At 40.7% G+C, this 24,023-nt stretch overlaps 1 protein-coding gene across 1 annotated transcript in view; it reads left to right on the forward strand.

Moving 5' to 3' along the window:
* AQR (aquarius intron-binding spliceosomal factor) overlaps positions 1–24,023 on the forward strand; it is a 214,182-nt gene that overhangs the window by 137,516 nt on the left and 52,643 nt on the right. Inside the window, exons 20-24 of the mRNA XM_073609694.1 lie at positions 13,037–13,278; positions 13,464–13,610; positions 14,075–14,144; positions 17,658–17,768; positions 23,762–23,871. Of these exons, the coding sequence (XP_073465795.1) occupies positions 13,037–13,278; positions 13,464–13,610; positions 14,075–14,144; positions 17,658–17,768; positions 23,762–23,871 (680 nt within the window). The remainder of the gene's footprint in view (positions 1–13,036; positions 13,279–13,463; positions 13,611–14,074; positions 14,145–17,657; positions 17,769–23,761; positions 23,872–24,023) is intronic.

Here is a 24,023-nt window from a genome sequence, read left to right on the forward strand (position 1 = left end):
TAATCTCTGTGTGTATTTCTGTGTTTAGCAGCCTCCCCAGCACCCCCTAATACTTACCAGAGCCCCATTTCCTTCCAGGAATGTCCACGAGTCCCTCGGCTGCCCGAGACTCTCCCTCCTGATTGACTGAGACACAGCACAGTACCATTGGCTCCCATGTCTGTCAATCAAAGTCAGTTAGCCAATCAGGAGAGAGAGGGGTTGAGGCCAAATGGATCCAGACTGCCCTGTGCACTGCACGGAGCAGGTAAATATGACACGTTTGTTAAAAAAAAAAAAAAAAAGACTTTACTAACACTTTAATAGTCTGACCTGTGCTGTGTGCAAACAGGAACATTGCCCAGTGTCCTTTGCTGCCTCATTGTCATAATGGACACAGCAAGAAAAAGAGCTCCTGAACAACAGTGCCCCCTCTGCTCTGAAAATGGTTAATAAACAACTGTACGACTATTCAGAGATGCATTGTGGGAAAGTAGGAGTTAAAAATAGCAGAGTGGTGTTTTCTTGTTAAGAAATGCTAATGAAAAAAGCTGCAAACTCAAGTGTGCATGAGGCCTAAATTATGCATCATATCAAAGTGTGCAAAACACTTGTCTACTGGTACTGTTTATCAACTGGTAGACAGAGATTTTAGACACACAGCTGCTATAGCTGGGAGGAGCGTGTTTCTCGCAGGAGAGAAAGATGTAAACAAACAGAAGTGTGTAAAAAAAGAAGACATAAACTAAAAAGAAAAAAATAGCTTCTAGAAACAACAAATGTGTGTGCATGTTGTAAAAGGATTGTTCGATTATCTCAAGATAGAAAGGTAGACATACAAAGAGATGGCTCATTGATTGGAAAAATGTCAATAAAATTTCAGAAGTACAGATAGATTTTCACCCTTTTTAAAAAAAAAAAAAAAATAGTTTTGGTCACAAAGATTTACAGTATGTATGAACAAGCTTTCTTGGACACATTAAACTTGGAATCGTACATTTCTTCCGTTATATGTCAAATCTAATTTCTGTTTTAGACAGTGTATATGAACATCTATTTTTTTTTTATATATACTATGAGATCCCTATTATGTTGAACCAAAATGATAGCCTTACTTTTGTATACAATACTTGGTGTGAGATTAGTGTTCTTTAAGTGTTTCTTTTTTTTTTACCCGTTGCATACTGACATGTAGGTGCTTCATGGATGAGACGGTGTTTAGTGACTGGTGTCTTTTTACGCATGAAAAGCACATAAAAAATACACATGGGATGGTTGTATTGAACAGTAATCAATAAATACACGCTTTTGCTGTTCATGCAGTTTCACTGGGCTTAACAGCATTATTTTGTTGACTGTGTCATCTGCACAAACCACAGAACGTGGTCTTTAATTTCTGCTGCCTATTGTAAAATACAGTCTACAAGCCACTAGGAAATGTTTAAACCTACATTGTACAGTAGCTAACACAGGATGGCGTCTGCATTGTATACCAATTGACAGACTAAAGTTGACAGTAAAATTTACATTCTTTTATAATGCTGACTTTAGATATTTACAGTGGTTCTACTTTGGGGGGGGGTAGTCTGTTGCAATAAAATACATTTGATTAAACAGGGGACAAAGCAGCTTTTATGATGTTAAACCTCACTTGCATAGAACAAAAAATGCTTGTTCTAGAATTTTTAAGCCTAAAGTGGTATTAAACTCAAAAACAAAAATGTATTAAATTGCAGCTTACCAATCCTTGGATATGGTGGCTGCATTTGTTTTTTTTTGTTTTTTAAGGCTTTTTGCCTTTCCACCTGGTGATCTTGCCAGCAAATTTGTTATTTTTCAACTTCTTTAATAGACTATGCTGTGTAGAAAAAGTAGCAGTTAGAGGGTTGAGACAAACCAAACAGGCGCGCTTACAATGGTCAGTGTTAATTAAAGTATGCAAAACCTTTATCCCAAAAAGAAAAAAAAAAATTTTTGCTGTAACTGCTTAAAAAGTGTTATCTGGGACAGGCCCCGAGCAGTCCCAGGTTACCCCGTGGCTCTGTGTAACTGGCTGGATACTGGACTGCTATCCCTGGTTCTCTAACATACGCCTTGGTAAGGGGTCCCCTTGATGCACCCCCCCTTTTTTTCCCCCCTTCCCCCTTCTCTCTTCTTCTACTCCCCCCCATTTTTTCTTCTTCCTTTTATTTCTTCCCCTCTTACTTTTGATTTAATATATATCAAAAACTGTAAGGCTTTGGAAAATAGACTCTGGTTGGCAGCCAGCCTTATAGATCTGTTATAGATATTTGGCTGCGAGTCCTGTTTAATACTGTTGCTTAATATTTTTGCGCCGTGTTCTGTAAGTACAAGAGGTCATTGACCTTTATGATATGACCATACCAATAGCCTGTGTTATCTGGAGTTCACCTTTTAATTTGTTGGTCAAGTCCATCCAAATCTTCTTGTCTAACACTACCCCCTCCCCAGACTGACAATGCTGCTGTCCAGGGGTGTCTGCTTTATTACTTCATCCAGAATGTAAACACATATACAGAAGGTGTGTTACTGGCCAGATCACTAGGTAAAAACAGAAGGAAAAAAGCTTAACAAGAGAAAACCACTGCAGCCATCACACCCAAAGACTAGTAAACTGCAAGTCAAGAAAGGGGGTGGAGGGAGGTGGGCCTTCATCGAGAGCTTCTGAAATGCTATAAAATTTTCAAAATGAATGTCATGCCACTAAAACTTAAAAGACAAAAACGGAACATTCCATAGCTCTACTCACCAACCAGTCTGCCAACTGACCAAATTAACCTGTCCAACAGTCTGCATTAAAAACAGGGGTTTAGTTAGCACGCATTTGGGAACGCAAGCATAAGCTGCAAGGCCTCTTCACGCACCCTGTGTTTGCTTGCAGTCCTAACACTACTGCATCTAGGGCACTGATTTTCAGCCAGTGTTATATGTACCCCAAGAAGTCATTCTGATGGCTTCAGGGTGTTTCTACAATTAATGTTAGTTACATTTTTGTTTTGGGTTTTCAATACAGCTTTAAGTTTATTTTTTATTTTTTCTCTTTTAGGTATTGCTACATTGATTTTTTTATTTTTTTGTATAATGTGGAAGATAATGATACGCCGAGTAAATAGATACTTAACATGTCATGCTTTAAAATTGAGCACACACATGGAATGGCGATAAATTACAGTACTTAAAAGTCTCAAATTTTTACAGGTTGCCTGTTTAGAGTTACAGCGGAGGTCTTGCACTAGAATTATTGCTCTTGCTCTAACGATCGCGGCAATACCTTACACAGTTTACATATGCAGGCTTGACTTGCATATTCTGCGAGCGAGCACGGAGGGATGGGGCACTTTAATTTCTTTTTCTCATTTTACTTTTTTTTTTTTTTTTCTTATATTTACACTGTCCCTTTATTTTTCATCACTTTTATTCCTAATACAAGGAATGTTCACATCCCTTGTAATATAAAGACTGCAAGTTATGCTGTGGAATAACGTCCTTACAGGATGTCTCCGATTTACAAGCCGACCTCAATGCACTGTCTAATTGGGCGGACTATGTGGCAGATGAGGTTTAATGTTGATAAATGTAAAGTTATGCACTTGGGGGGGCTAAGAATATGTATGCATCATACATACCTCCAGAGATGGTTCTGGCCAGCTCAGTAGATTGCTTTAAGAAAGGCCTGGATTCTTTCCTAAATGTACATAATATAACTGGGTACTAACATCTATAGGTAAAGTTGATCCAGGGAAAATCCGATTGCCTCTCGGGGGATCAGGAAGGAATTTTTTCCCCTGCTGTAGCAAATTCGATCATGCTTTGCTGGGGTTTTTCACCTTCCTCTGGATCAACTGTGAGTATAGGATTGTGTATATGGGTTTGTATGATATTATTTTTTATTTATTCATTTTTATGGTTAAACTAGATGGACTTCTGTCTTTTTCAACCTGACTATGTAACTAAGCATGACAGGTCCTCTTTTTATTGAGATCTGGGGTCAAAAAGACCCCAGATCTCTTTTACCTTTAAAAGCAAAAGAAAGGGGGGGGGGGGGGGACTTTTTTTTTTTTTTGCATTTTGACTTTCAAAAAAATAATTTGTTCTTGCCCGAGAATCGAAAGTGTCATCAGAGGTCATTCCGGTCCTCCAAGGGCATAGGGATGAGTGGCAGCCATCTTGCCCTCACTCCACTTCCTGCCCAGCACACAGGTGCATCGGATCTCTTCCGGGTTTACCTGGAAAGCGGCAGTGGGCATTTCTCCTGCCTCCTCTAAAAATCATCCCACTGCGAATGCACTAGCAGGACCACTTTTATCCTACACAGAATCTCCCATAGTAAAAAACGATATGGGGCTATGGCAGCTAGCTGCTGCCAACCCTTTGGTATCTAAGGTCAAAGTAATGATGTATTTTTGCGGTCAGTGAGTAGTTGAGGTCTCGCTCACACGGGGCATAACCATACGCCCGTAGAATGCCATGTTTACCTGTATGCGTTCGGGGACGCACACCTGCACAGATGTCATGTTGGAAGCAGTGTCTGCTGTGAACGAGGCCTAATAGCTACAAGACTAAGCTTGTTATACATTTCAGAAGCTCCCAACAGTGACCTAACCCCTCCTTCACTAAAAAAGTCCATTGATTGATTTCACTGAAGGTAACATGATCTGTTAGTGGGGGAGGCGCGTATGAAAGGGGGTGGAGGGAGGTGGGCTGTCATCGAGAGCTTCTGAAATGCTATACACTTTTCAAAATCAATGTCATGCCACTAAAACCTAAGCATGTAAAGCACTGATTTTCAGCCAGTGTTATATGTACCCCAAGAAGTCATTCTGATGGGTTCAGGGTGTTTCTACAATTAATGTCATATCTAAAAATGATTAATAATCACTGTTTTTTTAAAACAATTGATTACAGTAAAACCTTGGATTGCGAGCAAATTACATGAAGTAAGCACTCTTATATCAAAGCAAATTTCCCCATAAGAAATAATGGAATCTCAAATGATTCGTTCCACAACCATTTATTCATAAGTCCTTCAGTTTATAGTCCATATAAAAAGATTCTAGCAATGTGACCAGGTAGTGTAACCAAAAAATGTCCCTCCACAAGAGGATTAGAAGCAAAATTCATCAGGAGCTACAGAGTATAAAAGAGAAGAGAGGCGCCTCTAAATGTAGCAATATGGTTACATTTAATGAAGGTACAACATTTAGCAACTCACATGGTTGATGATTAAAAGAGGCACATCTAAGTATGCAGACATCCGGGGTAAAGCTGTCCACATAGACCATCCTCAGCACCTCCAGCTTTCAACACTGTCAGTCTTTAATTGTGACCTGGAAGACTACCCTACAGTCGAGCGATCTGAAAACAAGGTTTGAAGCGCTTGTGGAGCACAGCTTGGAAGAGATGGCATTGATGGCAGTGTGGAGGACAGTCTATGTGGACGACTTTACCTGGATGCCTGCCTACTTAGATGTGTCTGTTTTATTCATCAGCCATGTGAGTTGCTAAATGTTGTACCTTAATTCAATGTAACCACATTGCTACACTTAGAGGAGCCTCTCTTCTCTTTTATACCCAGTTTTGACATGACGCTACTTGTATATCAAGTCAAAAATTTTTTTTACATTTTGCATGTCTTGCAAAAAGCTCTCAAACCAAGTTACTCTCAATCCAAGGTTTTACTGTACTTGGAAAACGGTTGCGAAAATTCAGGGTTCTTGGTATGTAACAAGATCACCCAGACTACAATGTACATCGGAGAGGTCGGAGAACACTGGTCTGGGTTCTGAAAACATATATCTGTTCTCTGTGTCTGTACATTTCCATTTACTGGATTGTGTATGGCCAAGGAAATTGTTTGAGGCTAGTGTGCCTTAAATGCATTCACAGGCAAAGTAACACTTGCTTATAGTGGTAACGTTCACTCTGACAGTCATCATTTTAATAAGAGTGATGTGAGAGGAGACAGCTGCTCCTTCTCTTTCACAATTTGTGTCCTCCTGGGCTTGATAATGGTAAGACATGTTGATTCTTGGATACAAATGTGACATGACAGTTGGTTGAAGCTGATATGTTGTAATATAAGGGGCAGATATCATCAGTTCTTCCCATGGGTTACCAAGCCCCTGACATCATGTATTCATGTACTACAAATTCCTGATTCATGAATTGCTCATAGCAACCAGACAGATTTTTTTTTTATCATTTCTACTGCAAATTAAAAGGGGAACTGATTAGTTTATATGGGCAGAGAATAGGATCTTCTGTTCCTTTTCAGTCAGAATGCTCTAAAGGACATATACGCTTTCTTGGAGTTACTAGTCAGATTTATATGAAGGGAAAAAGTTGCGTGCCTTTCTAGTTTACACTTTATTAAGATGTATGGTATAAATTAGGTCCAGACAACATACAGTGAGGGGAAAAAAGTATTTGATCCCCTGCTGATTTTGTACATTTGCCCACAGACAAAGAAATGATCAGTCTATAATTTTAATGGTAAGTTTATTTTAACAGTGAGAGACAGAATAACAAAAAAATCCAGAAAAAAACATTTAAAAAAGTAATAAATTGATTTGCATTTTAATGAGTGAAATAAGTATTTGACCCCTTTGACCTTGCGAACGCTGCAGGATTTCAGTCCTTCAGGGCGCAGTATGTTACCAATTGTTTTCTTGGTGACTATGGTCCCAGCTGCTGGGTTGGGGAGATTTTTTTTTTTTTTTAGCTATTTGCTTCCCTATTTTTGTGTCTGTTAACCTCCATAAAAGATAATTCTACACCTTTTTCTAATTGCATTAATGCTGCTATTCCAAATTGAGTAATATAACAAAATAGCACAGACATGATTGGTAATGCTGCGTCTCTTGTTTGAAAGTGCCTAGGAAAAGAAGCGCTCTTGTTGCATCTACAAAATGGGTAGAAAATTAGAGGAACCTTCTTTAGCTGTAAGCAAAATAAATGTTTAAAAAAAGTTCTACCTTTTAAACACTTTTAATGAAATGCCAAAAGTAGAAGTTCAGTCAAATCCTAACTACACTTAAAGGGGTTGTAAAGGTAAAAATTTTTTCACCTTAATGCATTCTATGCATTAAGGTGAAAAAACTTTTGACAGTACCGCCGCCCCCAGGCCCCCCGTTTTACTTACCTGACGCCTCGAATCTTCGCTGCTCGTCCTCGTCATCTTCATTGCAGCTCAGCCTGGTCGCTGATTGGCTGCAGTGGATGGACTGAAAGCAGCGCAGCCATTGGCTCGCGCTGCTGTCAATCACATCCGATGACGCGGCGCGCCGGGGGGCGGGGCCGAGTGATACAGCGAGCGGCTATAGCCGCCGGCTGTATCACGGGAGCGCGCCCGCAAGCACTCACCACCGTGCGAGGGAGCTCGCATGAAGGTGGTAAATGCTTGCGGGGAGGAGCTGAAACAGTCGCCGAGGGACCCCAGAAGACCAGGTTCGGGGCCACTCTGTGCAGAACGAGCTGCACAGTGAAGGTAAGTATAACATGTTTGTTATTTAAAAAAAAAAAAAAAAAAAATAACTTTACAACCCCTTTAACCACTTCAGCCCCGGAAGATTTGGCTGCTGAACGACCGGGTTATTTTTTGCGATTCATCACTGCGTCTCTTTAACTGACAATTGCACGGTCGTGCGACGCTGCACCCACACAAAATTTTTCTTTTTCTTCCCACAATAGAGCTTTCTTTTGGTGGTATTTGATCGCCTCTGCAGTTTTTATTTTTTGCACTATAAACAAAAAAAAAAAAAGAGCGTCAATTTTGAAAAAAAGCACAATATTTTGTACCTTTTTGCTATAATAAATATCCCAATTTTTTTTTTTTTTTAAAAAGCAAATTTTTTTTCTCAGTTTGGGTCGTTATGTATTGCATGGAGCCCCAGACCGAGGGAGATTGACGGTTATATTGTGTTTTTTCCATTTGTGAACAATCGCACCAACTGTTGTCACCCTCTCACCAAGCTGCTTGGCGATGGTCTTGTAGCCCATTCTGGCCTTGTGTAGGTCTACAATCTTGTCCCTAACATCGTGGAACAGCTCTTTGGTCTGACCATGGTGGAGAGATTGGAATCTGATCGATTGCTTCTGTGGACAGGTGTCTTTTATACAGGTAACAAGCTGAGATTAGGAGCACTCTCTTTAAGAAAGTACTCCTAATCTCAGCTCATTACCTGTATAGAAGACACCCAGGAGCCAGAAATCTTGCTGATTGATAGTGGATCAAATACTTATTTCACTCATTAAAATGCAAATCAATTTATAACTTTTTTTTAAATGTGTTTTTCTGGATTTGTTGTTATTCTGTCTCTCACCGTTAAAATAAACCTATTATAAAAATTATAGACTGATCGTTTCTTTGCCAGTGGGCATACAGACAAAATCAGCAGGGGATCAAATCCTTTTTTTATATAGATATAGAGATATATAGGTATATATCTCTATAGAGATATATATGTATCTCTATATAGATATATACCGTATTGGCGTATAAAACGCACCGGTGTATAACACGCACCCCAAGTTTAGGAGGGAATTATTATTATTAAATGATAAAACTTACATTTAAATGCCCATCAATGCAGCCTTGCACAGCGTCCATCTGCATGCTTGTCCAGTGTCATTTGCAGCCTTGTAGTCATTTGCAGCCTTGCAGTCAGCATCCTTGGTGTCATTTGCAGCCTTATCAGTGTCCATGTGATGCCTTGCAGCTTTTACAGTGAGGATCTGCAGCTTTCTGTGTCCATTTGCAGCCTTGCTCAGGCTGCAGTTAAACTGTAGTGACTTTTCATTGTCACTGCAGTTTGAAAATGGCGCAGCCGGCGCCGAAATACAGAGAGCCGGTGTTCTGCCGAGAAAATTCCGCTCGGCGGATAAGGACCCCCCTCTACTGCGCAGGCGCTGTGCCTGAGCAGTAGGATCCGGCGGAAATAGCCGAAGGTGAATAGGTGAAAATCAGCTGTACACGGCGCCTGTAAGAGGGCCCCTCGCGGGCACGGCCTCGCTTCGCTCGGCTCTTTTTTATTCCCCCTCTAGGTCCACTTGGATGGTGGGGGAGGAACGTGGACCCTGGGCGCAGCTGATTGAACATTTTGAGGTTCGGCTATCTCCGGCGGCTGATAGTAGTTCGTACTGCGCAGGCACTGCGCCTGCGCAGTACAGGGGGGTCCTTATCCGCCGAGGGAACTTTCTCGGCAAGACACCGGTCCTCGGCTCTTCTCGGCGGCTCTCGTTCACTTTCGGCTCCACTCGTAGTCCCGCCCGGGATGGGCGTGACTGTGAGCGGAGCTATCCGAACCTAGCCGAGTACACGCGGCTAGGTTCGGGCGGCGCTCGAGTGAAGCCGAAAGTGGCCGAGAAGAGCCGAGGACCGGCTCTGTGTATTTCGGCGCCGGTGGCGCCATTTTCAAATCGCGGTCGGCGATTTTGAAGATCATTTAGCAGGGGATCGGCGTATAACACATACCCGCGATTTTCCCCTGATTTTAAGGGGAAAAAAGTGCGTGTTATACGCCGATAAATACGGTGTGTGTGTGTGTGTATGTATATATATATATATATATATAAGAGAGAGAGATGTATGTCTCTCTAAATATATATAGAGAGATATATATTTCTCTCTCTCTCTCTCTCTGTGTATGTGTGTGTGTGTGTGTGTATATATATATATATATATATATATATATATATATATATATATATACACACACACACACTAATTTTTATCTCGTAATCTGACCAATAGGTCTGTTGTTTTGCAAAAGCACAAGCTCTCCAGCAGAATCTATCAGTTTGCATGGATGAGACAAACCATTTAACACTGACAGGTGCTTAAAATCATCAGCTTTTATTTGTTCATGTAAACCTTTATCCCAAAAAGAGAAAAAAACTGTTTACTGTAAATTTATTATAATGTGTGAGCTGGAGTTTGGTTTGAATTTGTTAGTTTATCTAAACCTGCTAGTGCATTCAACAATTTGGCTTAGTCACAGAAGGTGAATAAAGCTTTTTTTTTTTTTTTCATTTACTTTGATGCTTGTGCATTACCAGTAATTAAAACATCATATCCCCAGTTCCTTATCTAATTACTAATAAATGCTCCAAAGATCTGTATGTTGAATCTTGCTGTATGTCGTTCTGTAGGCTGCTCTACCCCTGATGTTCTGAAAGCCAGCGCCATCCTGTTTGTGTTTTAACACTTTGTTTCCCTGTCCCTTATTCTGCCTTTCACTGATGTCATGAGAAAAAAGCATCCATTGTTGCTACTGATCTTTATTCTTCTATAGATTTAGAGTTTCTATCCAGCTTAAGCAGTTCCTCCAACACAGTAGATATGCTTTGATTACTAAGATAAAGAGGTGACCCCCTTTCACAGAATTTCCTAATCCCTGTGATGTTAGTAGTCACATGGGGTTTCAGGAAGTAGACAGACTTGTGAGATGATAACATCATTCCAGCATAGGCACCCGACACATCATGGCATGCTCAGGATGCTGTGAATGTGTAATAAAATACGCATGTGCTGGTGACATCATTGGGAAAAATAATCAGAATATTTTTAGTGGATGTGAATACCAACAAGGAGTACTTGTTATATGCTTTTAGATGGGGACAAGTTGCATTCTTGACTTTTACTTCCGCTTTAACAAACAGCATAGCACAGCAGACAGTGTTTTGTTAACTTTTATTTAAGCATATGAAAGATATAGAACAATTCCATTACCATCAGTAAAAAGTATTTGACAGCAATGAGGCATTTAGCGGTGCCATGCTTCTGTCTCCCTTTTATTTGGCCTCTATGAGATGCTGGTGTTTTCTTCTAAAGATGACATTTACACTTCTTCCAAACACTCTTTGCTGAAGGTTAGGTTTGTGTAATATATCTTTATATGTAATTCAATTTTACAGGCGGTATCTGGTGCGCTATTCCATTTGTGTTTCATTTGTTATTTCCCCGACTACTATACAGCTTGGATAAACCTTCAATCAGATTTTCATGTCTGCTGTGTGGAACAGATATCTGTGTAGGGGTTGGGGAGAGTCTTCTTTTTTTTTTTTTTTTTGCCATTTGCTTCCCTACTGTTGTGTCTGTTAACCTCCATACAAGATAATTCTACACTTTTTCTAATTACATTAATGCTTCTATTACAAATTTAGTAATAGAACAAAATAGCACAGACATGATTGGTAATGCTGCGTCTCTTATTTGAAAGTGCCTAGGAAAAGAAGCGCTCTTGTTGCATCTACAAAATGGGTAGAAAATTAGAGGAACCTTCTTTAGCTGTAAGCAAAATAAATGTTTAAAAAAAGTTCTACCTTTTAAACACTTTTAATGAAATGCCAAAAGTAGAAGTTCAGTCAAATCCTAACTACACTTAACCACTTCAGCCCTGGAAGATTTGGATGCTGAATGACCGGGCCATTTTTTGCAATTCGGCACTGCGTTGCTTTAACTTTCAATTGCGCGGTCGTGCGATGCTGTACCCACACAAAATTGATGTCTTTTTTTGCCACAAATAGAGCTTTCTTTTGGTGGTATTTGATCGCCTCTGCTTTTTTTTTTATTTTTTGCGCTACAAACAAAAAAAGCAACAATTTTGAAAAAAAACACAATATTTTTTACCTTTTGCTATAATAAATATCCCCATTTGTTTTTTTTTTTTAAAGCTAATTTTTTCTCGGTTTAGGCCGATATGTATTCTTCTACATATTTTTGGTAAAAAAAAGTTATAGCGTCTACAAAATAGGGGATAGATTTATAGCATTTTTATTATTTATTTTTTTTTTTTTACTAGTAATGGTGGCGATCTGCGATTTTTATTGGGACTGACATTATAGCAGACACATCGGACACTTTTGACAAATTTTTGGGACCATTGACATTTATACAACCATCGGTGCAATAGAAATGCACTGATTACTGTAAAAATGTCACTGGCAGGGAAGGGGTTAACACTAGGGGGCGATCAAGAGGTTAACTATGTTCCCTGTGTGTGTTTCTAACTGTAGGGGGAGGGGACTGACCTAGAGGAAGTGAAGGATCGTGGTTCCTAGCTAATAGGATTTCGCGATCTGTCACACCAAACAGAACAGGGATTTGTGTGTTTACACACACACACGTCCCTGTTCTACCTCTCGTGCCCGCGATCGCTCGTGGCCGGTGGTCATCGCGACCGTCAGCCACAAGCATCGGCACCCCCGCTGTGCAGCGGGCGCGCGCCTGCTATCCCAATCCCGCGAGCCAACGCATAGCTACGACGGCTCACGGAATCATGCTGACCTGCCGCAGTAAAATGACGGCGGCTGGTCGGCAATCAGTTAAAGTGGTTGTAAACCCTCTCATATACCCAGTAAAGTGATTGGACGCAGGTGATACACAGAGAAGAAAATAAATCCTCCTACATAACTTGTACCTGTTTATCTACAGTCTTTTCTTCTCTACAGCCATTCAAAGTCCAGAATTTATAAGACTCTGTCTGAGAGTTTAGAAAAAAGGTGCACACTGCAGAGCTCAATAAGGAGAGCTCTGAGAGCTGATTGGAGGAAAGAGACACACTCCCTCCACTGTCAATCAGTTGGAGATCCCTCCTCTGTCACCATTTGGTCTCTTGGTGTCAGGAAAACTTGTCGGAAGTGATTCATGCTAATAGCGGAGAAACGAAACAGGAGACAGAAATTACACTTAGTGATCTTAATTGAGACAAATACACTCTATAGAAGGATATGCTTTGTTCATATTTAATGTCTGAAGTTTACAACCACTTTAAACGTGCTCCCAACCCCATTCCAAGCCTATTCTAAACTACCCTGTGAAAGTTAAGATGTCTATACTTACCTATGCTGAGGGCACTCCAGTCCAACAGCATTAGACGTCTTTCTTTCACAGGATATTTAGAATAGACTTAAAATGGGCCTCATTTTTGTGATTGCATGAGCCTGAATTTGACTTTTTATTTTTACTGTTTTTACATTTTATTCTCTTGTCAGTTCTTATTACTGGTCTTTATTGTTTTAAAAACTTGTTTTCCAGGCAGTATTGGAGACAATCCGAAAACTGATGAATACAGATTGTGTAGTGCCCGATTGGTTGCATGACATTATCTTAGGATATGGAGATCCAGGAAGTGCACATTACTCAAAGATGCCCAATCAGATTCCAACACTGGATTTTAATGACACTTTTTTGAGCCTGGACCATCTAAAGGCTTGTTTCCCTGGGTACCAGGTGAAGGTGACTGTGGAAGATCCATCTTTGCACAAAGCCCCATTCAGGTACTTTTTAGCTCTGAACAAACTTTATTATGCCATATGACGGTTCCCAGTGCAAGTTTGAAAATGAATGATTGCTATTTCTTTTTTCTGTGACTGTTTGTTTTTATTTTATTTTTTTAATCTTCAGTTCAATTAAATCTATTATGCCTTCATTTAAAATCTGGCTGTTTTTTTTTTTGTGCTAGGATTACATTTCCTGTGTATGGTGGAAAAGGAAAGAAAAGAAAAGAAAGCAGTGACGAAGAATCTGCAGAAGAAGAGCCACCCACATTAATTGTGGAACCTCATGTCATCCCTAACCGTGGCCCATACCCCTACAACCAACCTAAACGGTATTCATTCAGCTGACAATATATAAAATAGTTACTGCAGCAGTAATGCAACTCAATCAAGAAATTACAAGAGGCCATCTTTAGCAGTGCCTTGCTGCATGAGGACCCAATTAGTTAGAACACAATTCCAATATAGGTGGAGTTCTCTGACTAGTCTAGAGAGTAAAAACCCCTCTTGCTAATCAGCCTATAGAGTGAGCTCAGGTCAAATCTTTTGCTGTATCTTATTTCTATCATTATTATGTAAAGAAGATAAATCTGTATTGTACTACAAACAAGTTGTTATGTATTGCTTTTCTAATTGTTGAATTCTTGGCCAACTTAGCTTGAGAATACACACATTTCAAAAGACATTTAACTGTGCATAATGTCATCTATTAATATTACTTTGCACCCCTAAAAAGCATATGACGTCAAGCCTTAATGACACAATCAAACAAAACTGTCACCTGTATTGTTTCTAGGAATACCATCCAGTTCACTGCAACACAAACAGAAGCTATTCGTGCAGGAATGCAACCTGGCCTGACCATGGTAAGAAGAATCTTGTCAAAACGAATGAGTTTCAGTGTATGAACAAACCAACATACATGTGTATCAAGGTGCACTGACAGTATTGTAAATGTGCTTCTACAAAATTAGCAAATGTAAGCATTGATTTAAGACATCCGTAGCCCTAGAGAAACTGGAATGTTGATGGACTTCCACTGATAAAAATTACATATTTGTACAATAACTTGAAAATTGTATAGGCTTTTTTGAAAGCTTTTAATTGCTTTAGGCCATTGGTCTTGCCATGCAGTGAACAAACGCTTAACACTTGAGCTCACAGTGCCTACAGTGTTTTACCATGCCTCCCACAGAGGCATTCATATACTGCAGATGTGAATTTGGTCACCTATTGGCACCAGTGGCGGCCTGTCCATTAGGTGCGCACGGGCATCGCCCCCACTATCCATGCGTCCAGCCCCCTGATCTACATACAGGGCGCCAGTCTATATGTATTTCAATGGGGGGGGGCGTTTAAAGCACGTGATTAAAGCCAGAGGCTCCTCCCCGCCAATCAGGAAAACATGAGACCGGTTTCCTAATTGGCCAAAATGTCAGGCAACCCTGAATAAATGAATAATTTGTATAGCGCTGCAAATGCGAACTGAATCGCCTCAAGGCACCCTTTTGGACGCCAGTACCTAGGAGGAGGAGAGAAGATATGCACGGCGGAAGCCGCTGTGCTGGATGAGAGGACACCGTAGCCCCCGCAACCTAGATTGGGTAAGTGCCGGACTGACCAGCAGACGGGGGGGATTTGGGTGGTTGGTTGTTGCCGCCCCCCCCAAAATAAATTTAAAATTATGAAGAGTGGCTGGAGAAAGCCCCATGGTCCTTAAAGATATATTGTTGCCAAGAAACACTTTTATGCTGTTCACACATATAAAATGTGGGATTTATACAGCGCCAACAGTTTGCGCAGCGCTTTATAACATGAGGGCAGACAGTACAGTTACAATACAATTCAATATAGGAAGAATCAATAAGCACTTTCTGATGCTACCCTTGCTATAGCAAATCATTGTGCTTTTTGTCAGTACTAGTCCCGTAGTTGTCATCAAACTCTGGTACTCCTCGCTTCCCCCTTTCTGGCCTGTCAGGGTGTCCGGCTGCTGCCTGTGAAGCCTCCAGCACTCTGTTAGGCCCCTTTCACACTGGGTTTTCAGGCACTTTAGCGCTGGAAAAAGCCTCTGCTAAGCGCCTGAGAACCGCCTCCCATTCATTCAAGTGTGACTTTTCACACTGGAGCGGTGTGCTTGCGGAATGTTCCGAAAAGTCCTGCATGCAGCATCTTTGGGGCGATTTGGGAACGCTGTATTTGGCGCTCCCATAACGCCCTGCCCATTGGAATGAATGGGCAGCGCCTGAAAAGCGCTTCCAAAGCACCACAACACAGGAGTTTTTAACCCCCCCCCCCCCTTTGGGGTTAAAAGCACACCGCTAGCGGTTGAAAAGCGGCGCTTAAACAGTGCTAAAGCGCCACTAAAACGAGCAGCGCTAACGGGGGTCTTAGGGCTTGTTCACACTTGACTAAGTTTCTAATGCTCCTATAGCATTTGTATGGCTTTAGTGTGGGCGTCAATGAGATTTAGTATGGGCATTAGACAGGCATTTTACAAGCATTAATTAGGAGTTAAAAATGCACCCCAAACAACCTATGGCAGTTTTGAAGCATTTGACGAGCATTAAAACTGCTCCACAAACGCTAATTCCATTGCAGTAAATGAACGAATCTTAACGCCCCGCAACCGCCGGCCAGAACATTTGCGAGAGGTTACCATAGACATGAATGCGAAGGGGGGTTAAACGCTTCAAACGCCTCCTGACTCGACATGAGGCTTCAATTTTGAAGCAACGCTAGCTCTTAGTGTGAACAGCACTATGTGCTGTCTATTGTACCTTGTGCATAGGCGATTTTAACACCTCTCAAATGCCTGCTCTTAATGCCAGTGTGAACTCAGCCTAAGTAATCTTAGAGAAGAGAGTTTTCTCTGCCTGTGCTGAACATCTACATACACTGCTATCCATATTAACATGCAGGCATTCTACCCTATACAACTTTCAGAGCTGGTAGCTTCACAAGCAGCAACCAGTCGCCTTGGTGATGTCAAGGCCAGTACAGGGCCTTCTACAAAAACTTGAGACACCGCAAAAAAACTTCAGGGCCATTACTGACAAAAGTACAATGACTTGCTACATCAGTGGCAACATTGGTAAGTGCCAATTTCATGTACGTAAGTGGGCTGATCAGTGTGATTTGGTGATTGTTTCTCTTTAAAAGTGAAGCACCACACAAGAAGTCTAGATATGATCAAAGCAGGGAGGACCCTCCTAGTGTGAGCTTAAGCCTTTTGTTTTTAATGTTGGAAACAATGTATAGTTTCCAGGACCTGTCATTTGTATTCTAGAAATCGCAAAGCAAATGGCAGACTGCCTGCAAAGTATACAATCCAGAACGACGATCCGCCTGTATGATGGACAAATGAACACATTTTTTCTAGAGCTCAGAATGTGGAACAATCTCCTTTATAATAATTTTCTATAATGAACAATACATAAAGCAAGATAATTCCTGTTGTGAATGTGAAGACATTTTATAGCAACAGTGAGAAGGGCAATGAGTATGGGATTGGGGTCATTTACTGTATATTATGAACTAATGCATGATCTGCTGTGATAAGGACTTTTTCTTTCTCTACAGTTAGAACCCTGAGACAATGCGAGGCTCTTTGTATTTACATCTGTACATCATTACTGTATGAAGGCAGTGATTGGTGTTCAGTAGCTGTATGGGATTCTACCATGATCTGTTCTGTTTCACATGGGGCTATTACCTCCTGCTGCTGAGTCTGTTTCTTTTCACTGTGACTTGTAAACACAGGTGCATGAGCAACATCCACATCTCTGCTTCCTGTCACACCACATTCAAGTGTGTTTGACAGGATGCAGTTACATATCTTTCCAGTAGAGGGAGTTATGGTATAGCCGCTTATAACATGTGCTATATTCTGTGCTGGTTATGTATAAATCTAACAACTTTCATACAAGAGATGTGTTGTGAGATAGCAAAGTAACACATGCAATCATAGAGAATTAATATTGCACCAAGACAGGAAATTTGTCTAGAGAATATGTAATTTATGTTGGGAAATTGTAAACAGTGGTTGCATAGAGCCATCCAGCAGATTAGAGATCAACCCACATTTGAAAACTATAGTCATGATATTCTGCATTGGAATATTTTGCTTTAAACATGTTAGGTGTTCCGGTTAGTGTCTGGATGTTCTGATAGATAATTAGCAGATAGTTATGCACAGCATGACAGAAAGTGGAACCGTTACTCTTATCAGTGGAGCCAGGTGTCAGCTCTCATGTTCTAATCCACCTTAGAGAAATGACAGCTGAATATGATTTATCTTTAGCTTCACTGCTACATTGTATTTGCGTCTTTGTGTATAACTAATCTCTAAAGAGCTTTCATTACACTTTTTTTTTAAGGTTGTTGGTCCCCCTGGCACAGGTAAAACTGATGTGGCCGTGCAGATCATTTCCAATCTCTACCACAATTTTCCAGAGCAGAGGACCCTTATAGTCACTCATTCTAACCAGGTAAAGCTTGTAAATGCGTAGCACCTGTTTGTTGTGCTTGTTAAACTAAATGATCTGTCATTGTTTTAATCAGGAGAGGAGAGACCTACTTATACTAAATCATCAGTAAACTTACACAATTTTCATACTTTTGGCGTCCGTTTACGAAGCAGTGAAATCTATTCACTGCTTCATTCTCCGGCATTCACAGAGGAGATCTTTCTCCTCTATGTGCCAGTTTATGAAGCGGTGTAGATCGTTTCACCTTTGGAGGAGTGAAGCGATCTACAAATGCTTCCAACAGTGGAGAACGGCCCCTGATACTGGAACCTCGTGAGACTTTAAGAGATTACAGCACCAGAAATTCACACAAACACAGAGATGTCAGTTTATTAAGCAGTGATAAATTATCACTGTTCAGTACACTGACAGACGGCTTGGTTAATGTTAAAAAAAAAAATAACGAGTTCCCCTACATTGTACACACATATTATATATACATATATATGCACACACATTTTATATATATATATATATATATATATATATATATATATATATATATATACATACACACACATAATCATGAGAGGGGGACATGGTTACAGTGTTGGGGAGTCTGAACGAGGTAGGAGGAAGTTAAAAAATCACCTCTGAGCTGGTGAATCGGGGAGTGTGAATTCTGACACAGATTACCAGTGAAGCACTGAGATCGCAGCTTCATAAACTGGCCGTTTCTGTGTCACTCAATGAGGATTCTCCGTGTACGGAGATCATCGGCGGGAGAACATGTTCAAACACTTCTCCCCTCGATTATCTCTCTTTCATAAACTGTTTATGGACTGTGATCAGCGGCGATCCTCGGGATCACTGCTTCATAAACGGACACCTATAACCCATAAGCAGTGAAAACACTACTTACCTTTACTGTGGGGACACAGTGATGATCTGCAATCTACATGCTTGAAGATATTAGTTATACTGCCAGATATGATTTATTAGACTTTGTGAATACCTGCATTGTCTTAATACAGTTGCCAAATATCCACATGTATTGTAATATATGCAAACCAATCCTTGTTTGTATGCAAGCTTTTGTTAGAAGTATGTAAGTTTGAATAGCAGTGCTCAGAGGGTTAACAGAGTTTCCCTTAAAAATCACACCGGGGCACTGTTGCTTTTATTTACTGCTCTTTGAAGTATGCTTTGGTAAAATTGTTGACAAAAATTGTCCAGTGTACAGTGTCCTAATGCATTTTTATAGGGTCGTTGTACAGAATTGTGCAGTCATTCACGGGTGTAAAGTTGTTTCTAAAATGTACACAGCATGGCTTGTGGAAGCTCTTGAGTCATTTGATCCTAGTGTGCTGTCTGAATACTGCACTGTGTGTTTAGATAACTTCTTTCTATGGTATGTCTCGCTCTCTGTCTTAGTGTAATATTTGTTTTTACCCCCTGTGATCTCAGGTTCCAGTCCCCACAGTTGGTCCCACCCTCTCTCTTCTAATGGTGATGTCCCATATGTTCTACTCTGCCCATAAGAGGGATAAATAGTTTAATGGTGACTCTCTTCTCCTCCCAGTGCTGGTTGGTCCCCTGCAAATAACTAGTCTAATTCTCACTGTCCAAAACTGGCTTTACTAATGCTATGCAGCAATTTTAGATCCTGCAGGTTTAAATTAAATATGCAGCCTGTGAATTACCATTGTATTCTGCACCATCAATGGAACAAAGAAGAAATAACTGTTATAACAGTCCAATGCTGCATCATATATACTGTATCTGTGTATAAGGCTTTAGGCTGTATATACTTAAGGCAGCTGCTCCTTTATTGCTGTAATGTATTTGTTATGGACACCCTTAAAGAAACTTGTCACTTTTTAGAACCTGTAAATTTTTCTGAATGAACAGCACTATAACCACTTGCCGACCGCAATGCGTATATATACGTTGCGTTTTGCAAATGGTTTACCGAGGTTATGGCTGAAGCGATCGGCCATAACCCTGTTATTTTTTTTTTTTCAGCCAGTGGCTGGCTTTATCTCAAAAGTGGTCTAAGCGGCTCGTTAGCCGCTGGATCACTTTCAGAAGCAGCAGGAGGAGGGTTTACCGTTTTTACTGGCGTACCGGAGAAGCGATCGGACGGTCCAGACGGCTGGTCACAGGCAGACAGAGACCAGGTCTCTGACCGCCTTTATGGCCTTGGAGCACCGGAGTGACGTCACTTCCGGTCTAAGGCGGAAGTAAACGCTTTTTTTTTTTTTTTTTTTTTTTTTTTTATTTAAAGCAAAGATCAACATTTTTTTTTGTTGATCTTTTGCTTTTAACAGTAAAGGAGAGATTTGGGGTCTTTTTACCCCAGATCTCTCCATGAAGAGAACCGGTCATCCCTATTTCTTTGTTTATATTCCTTGTAATAGGAATAAAAGTGTTAAAAAAATAAATAAAATTAAAGAGACAGTGCAAAAATAAAACAAATAAGAAAAAAAAAAATTTAAAGTGCACCCTATCCCTCCTTGCTCTCATGCAGAGCCTGCTCTGTAACTCTAAACAGGTAACCTGTAAAAAAATTTTAAAGCGTCGCCTATGGAGACTTTTAAGTAACATCATTTTTGCCATTCCATGAACGTGCTCAGTTTTTAAAGCATGACATAACTATTTATTTACTCAGTGTCTTTTTTCATATTTTACAAACAATTGGGTATATATTGTAGTGTTTTTTTTTATTATTATTCATTAAAGTGTATTTCTTTTCCAAAAGAAATTTGTGTTTGAAAATCTGCTGCGCAAATACCGTGTGACATAAAAAATTGCATGTGTCCTGACTGATGTGAGCCTGAACCACTGTCTTCCCTCATGGTCATGATATCTTCCTCATCCTCAATATCTGAAAGCAGAAATGCTTCACATGACAAAGATCATCCTCCAGCAGCAATTCGGTGATCATGTGATCAGATACTTCTGCTGACTCTAATTGTCAAAACTAGTCAAACACACACAGACAAATGGCTGCTGGGAGCCTACCCTTTCAAAGCGAGGGGCTGACAAATAACAAATTCCCATTACTGGTCATTTTAATCTTGCCTACCACGGTGGAAGGTCAGGTAGGGCATTATGGGTCCACAAAAGTTCCATCCGGCAAATGTCACTCTAAATTTGCCAGAACCAGGAACCACCTGGGTTTACAGTGAATTGTCCCTAATAGTGGCTATAAAATGAATGCCAGCTGTCAGTTTGCACACATTCCCTCCAGCCTATAGCAAGATTATGCAAACCACAACATGCAAGGCTTAGTTAACATACCATAGGAAAAGAGTTGTTGTGTGAAAGCAGATACTTAATATTGGTGCTTTTAATGTGAGCTGCCTTCCCATGTGGGAAATAACCTGGATACAAACATTTCAGAGGGACTTAAAGCGGGGTTCCACCCAAATTTTGAACAATATCTGTATGTATTCTCTTCCTTGCCTAGATGCTGACATGCCGTTTAAAAAAATTTAAATCGCCGTAATTACCTTTTATTTTTCTATTCTTCTTTGCACTTCCTGGTTCTCCTCCCGTGGGAGTAGGCATGTTTCTAGCCTCTCCCAGACTCCTGGGAGCTAGTCTCAGGCTTCCCAGGATGCCACTGAGCATGTGTGGGAACGAGCGGTGAATGCTGGGAGCACAGCATTCACCACATCCAGTAAATAAATGCTTGTGGGCTTCAAATGCCCACAATGAAGATGGAAACCGCCTGCAGTGAATAATATAAGTTATTCTTTCCGACCAAATCTGACACAGGCGGACATATTACACACAATATGTGAGTATGTAATGCTGAGAAGAAAAGTTTGTGAATGAACTCCAAAAAAAAAAAAAAAAAAAAAACGATAGATAGGTGGACCCCCGCTTTAATGCTCCTGAGATGCAAAGAAAGGCAGAACAATGTGTTAGTAGACAACATGCTTCATTTTTTTTCTGTCTCTACCTCTCTTGGGAAGATTTCTCTTGATTTCCTGTCATGGAGGTCAGGGTGAATCTCCCCAGCGGGAAACATAGAAGTTTGATCCCTTCCACCCACTACTGTAAAGGGTTGTTATTGCTCTCGGTTATTCCCCTCACTTCATTTCTTGGAGGCCCAAAAGGACCAATAGGCAGGTTCGGGCTCAGGGAGGTTCCACTAAGGCAGTGGTTCTCAACTCCTGTCCTCAGGACCCACTGACAGGCCAGATTTTAAGTATTACCTTTGGGGAGATGCAGACTAGAATACTGCAATCACTGAGCAGCAAATGATATCACCTGTGATGTATTTCAGTTATCTTATAAACCTGGCCTGTTAGTGGGTCCCGAGGACAGGAGTTGAGAACCACTGGTATAGAGACATGCTTGGCCAGTCCACCACCTTTACCCTCAGCTTCTTTAGTGAGGCAGTGGTCGCCTTGGAGGCGTGCTTGGTCGTTATCATGTTGGAATATTGCCCTGCGGCCCATTCTCTGAAGGGAGGGGATCATGCTCTGCTTCAGTATGTCACAGTACATGTTGGCATTCATGGTTCCCTCAATGAACTATAGCTCCCCAGTGCCGGCAGCACTCATGCAGCCCCAGACCATGACACTCCCACCAACAAGCTTAACTGTAGGCAAGACACACTTATCTTTGTACTCCTCACCTGGTTGCTGCCACACGCTTGACACTATCTGAACTAAATAAGTTTATCTTGGTCTCATCAGACCACAGGACATGGTTCCAGTAATCCATGTTCTTGCTCTGCTTGTCTTCAGCAAACTGATTTTGCGGGCTTTCCTGTGCATCATCTTTAGAAGAGTCTTCCTTCTGGGACGACACCCATGCAGACCAATTTGATGCAGTGTGCGTCATATGGTCTGAGCACTGACAGGCTGACCCCCTCCCCCCCACCTCTTCAAGTGAAACCTGTCCTGTTAACCGCTGTATGGTCTTGGCCACCATGATGCAGCTCAGTTTTAGGGTCTTGGCAATCTTCTCCTAGCCTAGGGCAGCTTTATGTAGAGCAACAATTCTTTTTTTTTTCCAGATCCTCAGAGAGTTCTTTGCCATGAGGTGCCATGTTAAACTTTCAGTGACCAGTATGAGAGAGTGAGAGCGATAACACCAAATTTAACACACCTGCTCCTCATTCACACCTGAGACCTTGTAACACTAACGAGTCACATGACACCGGGGAGGGAAAATGGCTAATTGGGCCCAATTTGGACATTTTCACTTAGGGGTGTACTCACTTTTGTTGCCAGCGGGTTAGAGATTAATGGCTGTGTGTTGAGGTATTTTGAGGGGACAGAAAATTTACACTGTTATATAAGCTGTACACTCACTACTTTACATTGTAGCAAAGTATCATTTCTTCAGTGTTGTCACATGAAAAGATATAATAAAATATTTCCAAAAATGTGAGGGGTGTACTCACTTTTGTGAGATACTGTGTCTGTCTGTCTGTGTGTGTGTGTGTGTGTGTGTATATATATATATAAAAATATCTCAAAACATTTTTTAACAGCAGCAACTACTAGAGCGGCTATATTTACACAGCAGCTGAGAACTGAAATGTTGCTGGTATTTTAGATGAGAGCTTTGTCCAGATATCTAGTTTTTGCTTGATAAAAGCACTACAATCATAAGACACTGTCATAATATCACTGTAGTTTCAGCAGATACTGATCATAGTTGGATTTGCTGTTGGAAAATACAGAAAGCAATTTACAACTTCATAACAAAAGTGTTGATAAAGCATCACAGTAAATAGAATAAACGTGTGGCTTTGAGTGCAAAAGTGTAAAAAAAAAATCCCTAAATATTTGTATGGGTAGATAGTTTGCTAATGATGTTTAATGGATATCCCTGTACATTTACTACTTCTGCCCTAATTTTACTGTGCATGGGTAACATATCAATGTTTTGAAGTGCTGCAATGGACTACCGGTTGTGTTGTGTCTTGAAGATTCGCCAGCCAGTATCTAAATACCCTTCTCCTCCTGTCCCTACCAATCTACATACAGGCCCTAAATCAGCTGTTTGAGAAGATTATGGCCCTAGATATTGATGAGAGGCACCTCCTGCGTCTGGGCCACGGTGAGGAGGCGCTGGAGACCGAGAAGGATTTTAGCAGGTGAGCTACAAGTTTACAAGATCCACTAAATTTTTATTTTATTAATTCCAGAAAATCAGGCTCTGAACTGCTTGTGAAATCTTTCAAAAAAAGTATCTCCATCAATTTGTATAATATATACAATAATGTTGCTTAATAAATAATCTTTCTAA

This window comes from Aquarana catesbeiana, linkage group LG13 (genome assembly GCF_042186555.1).
Source record: "Aquarana catesbeiana isolate 2022-GZ linkage group LG13, ASM4218655v1, whole genome shotgun sequence".
Classification (NCBI taxonomy): domain Eukaryota; kingdom Metazoa; phylum Chordata; class Amphibia; order Anura; family Ranidae; genus Aquarana; species Aquarana catesbeiana.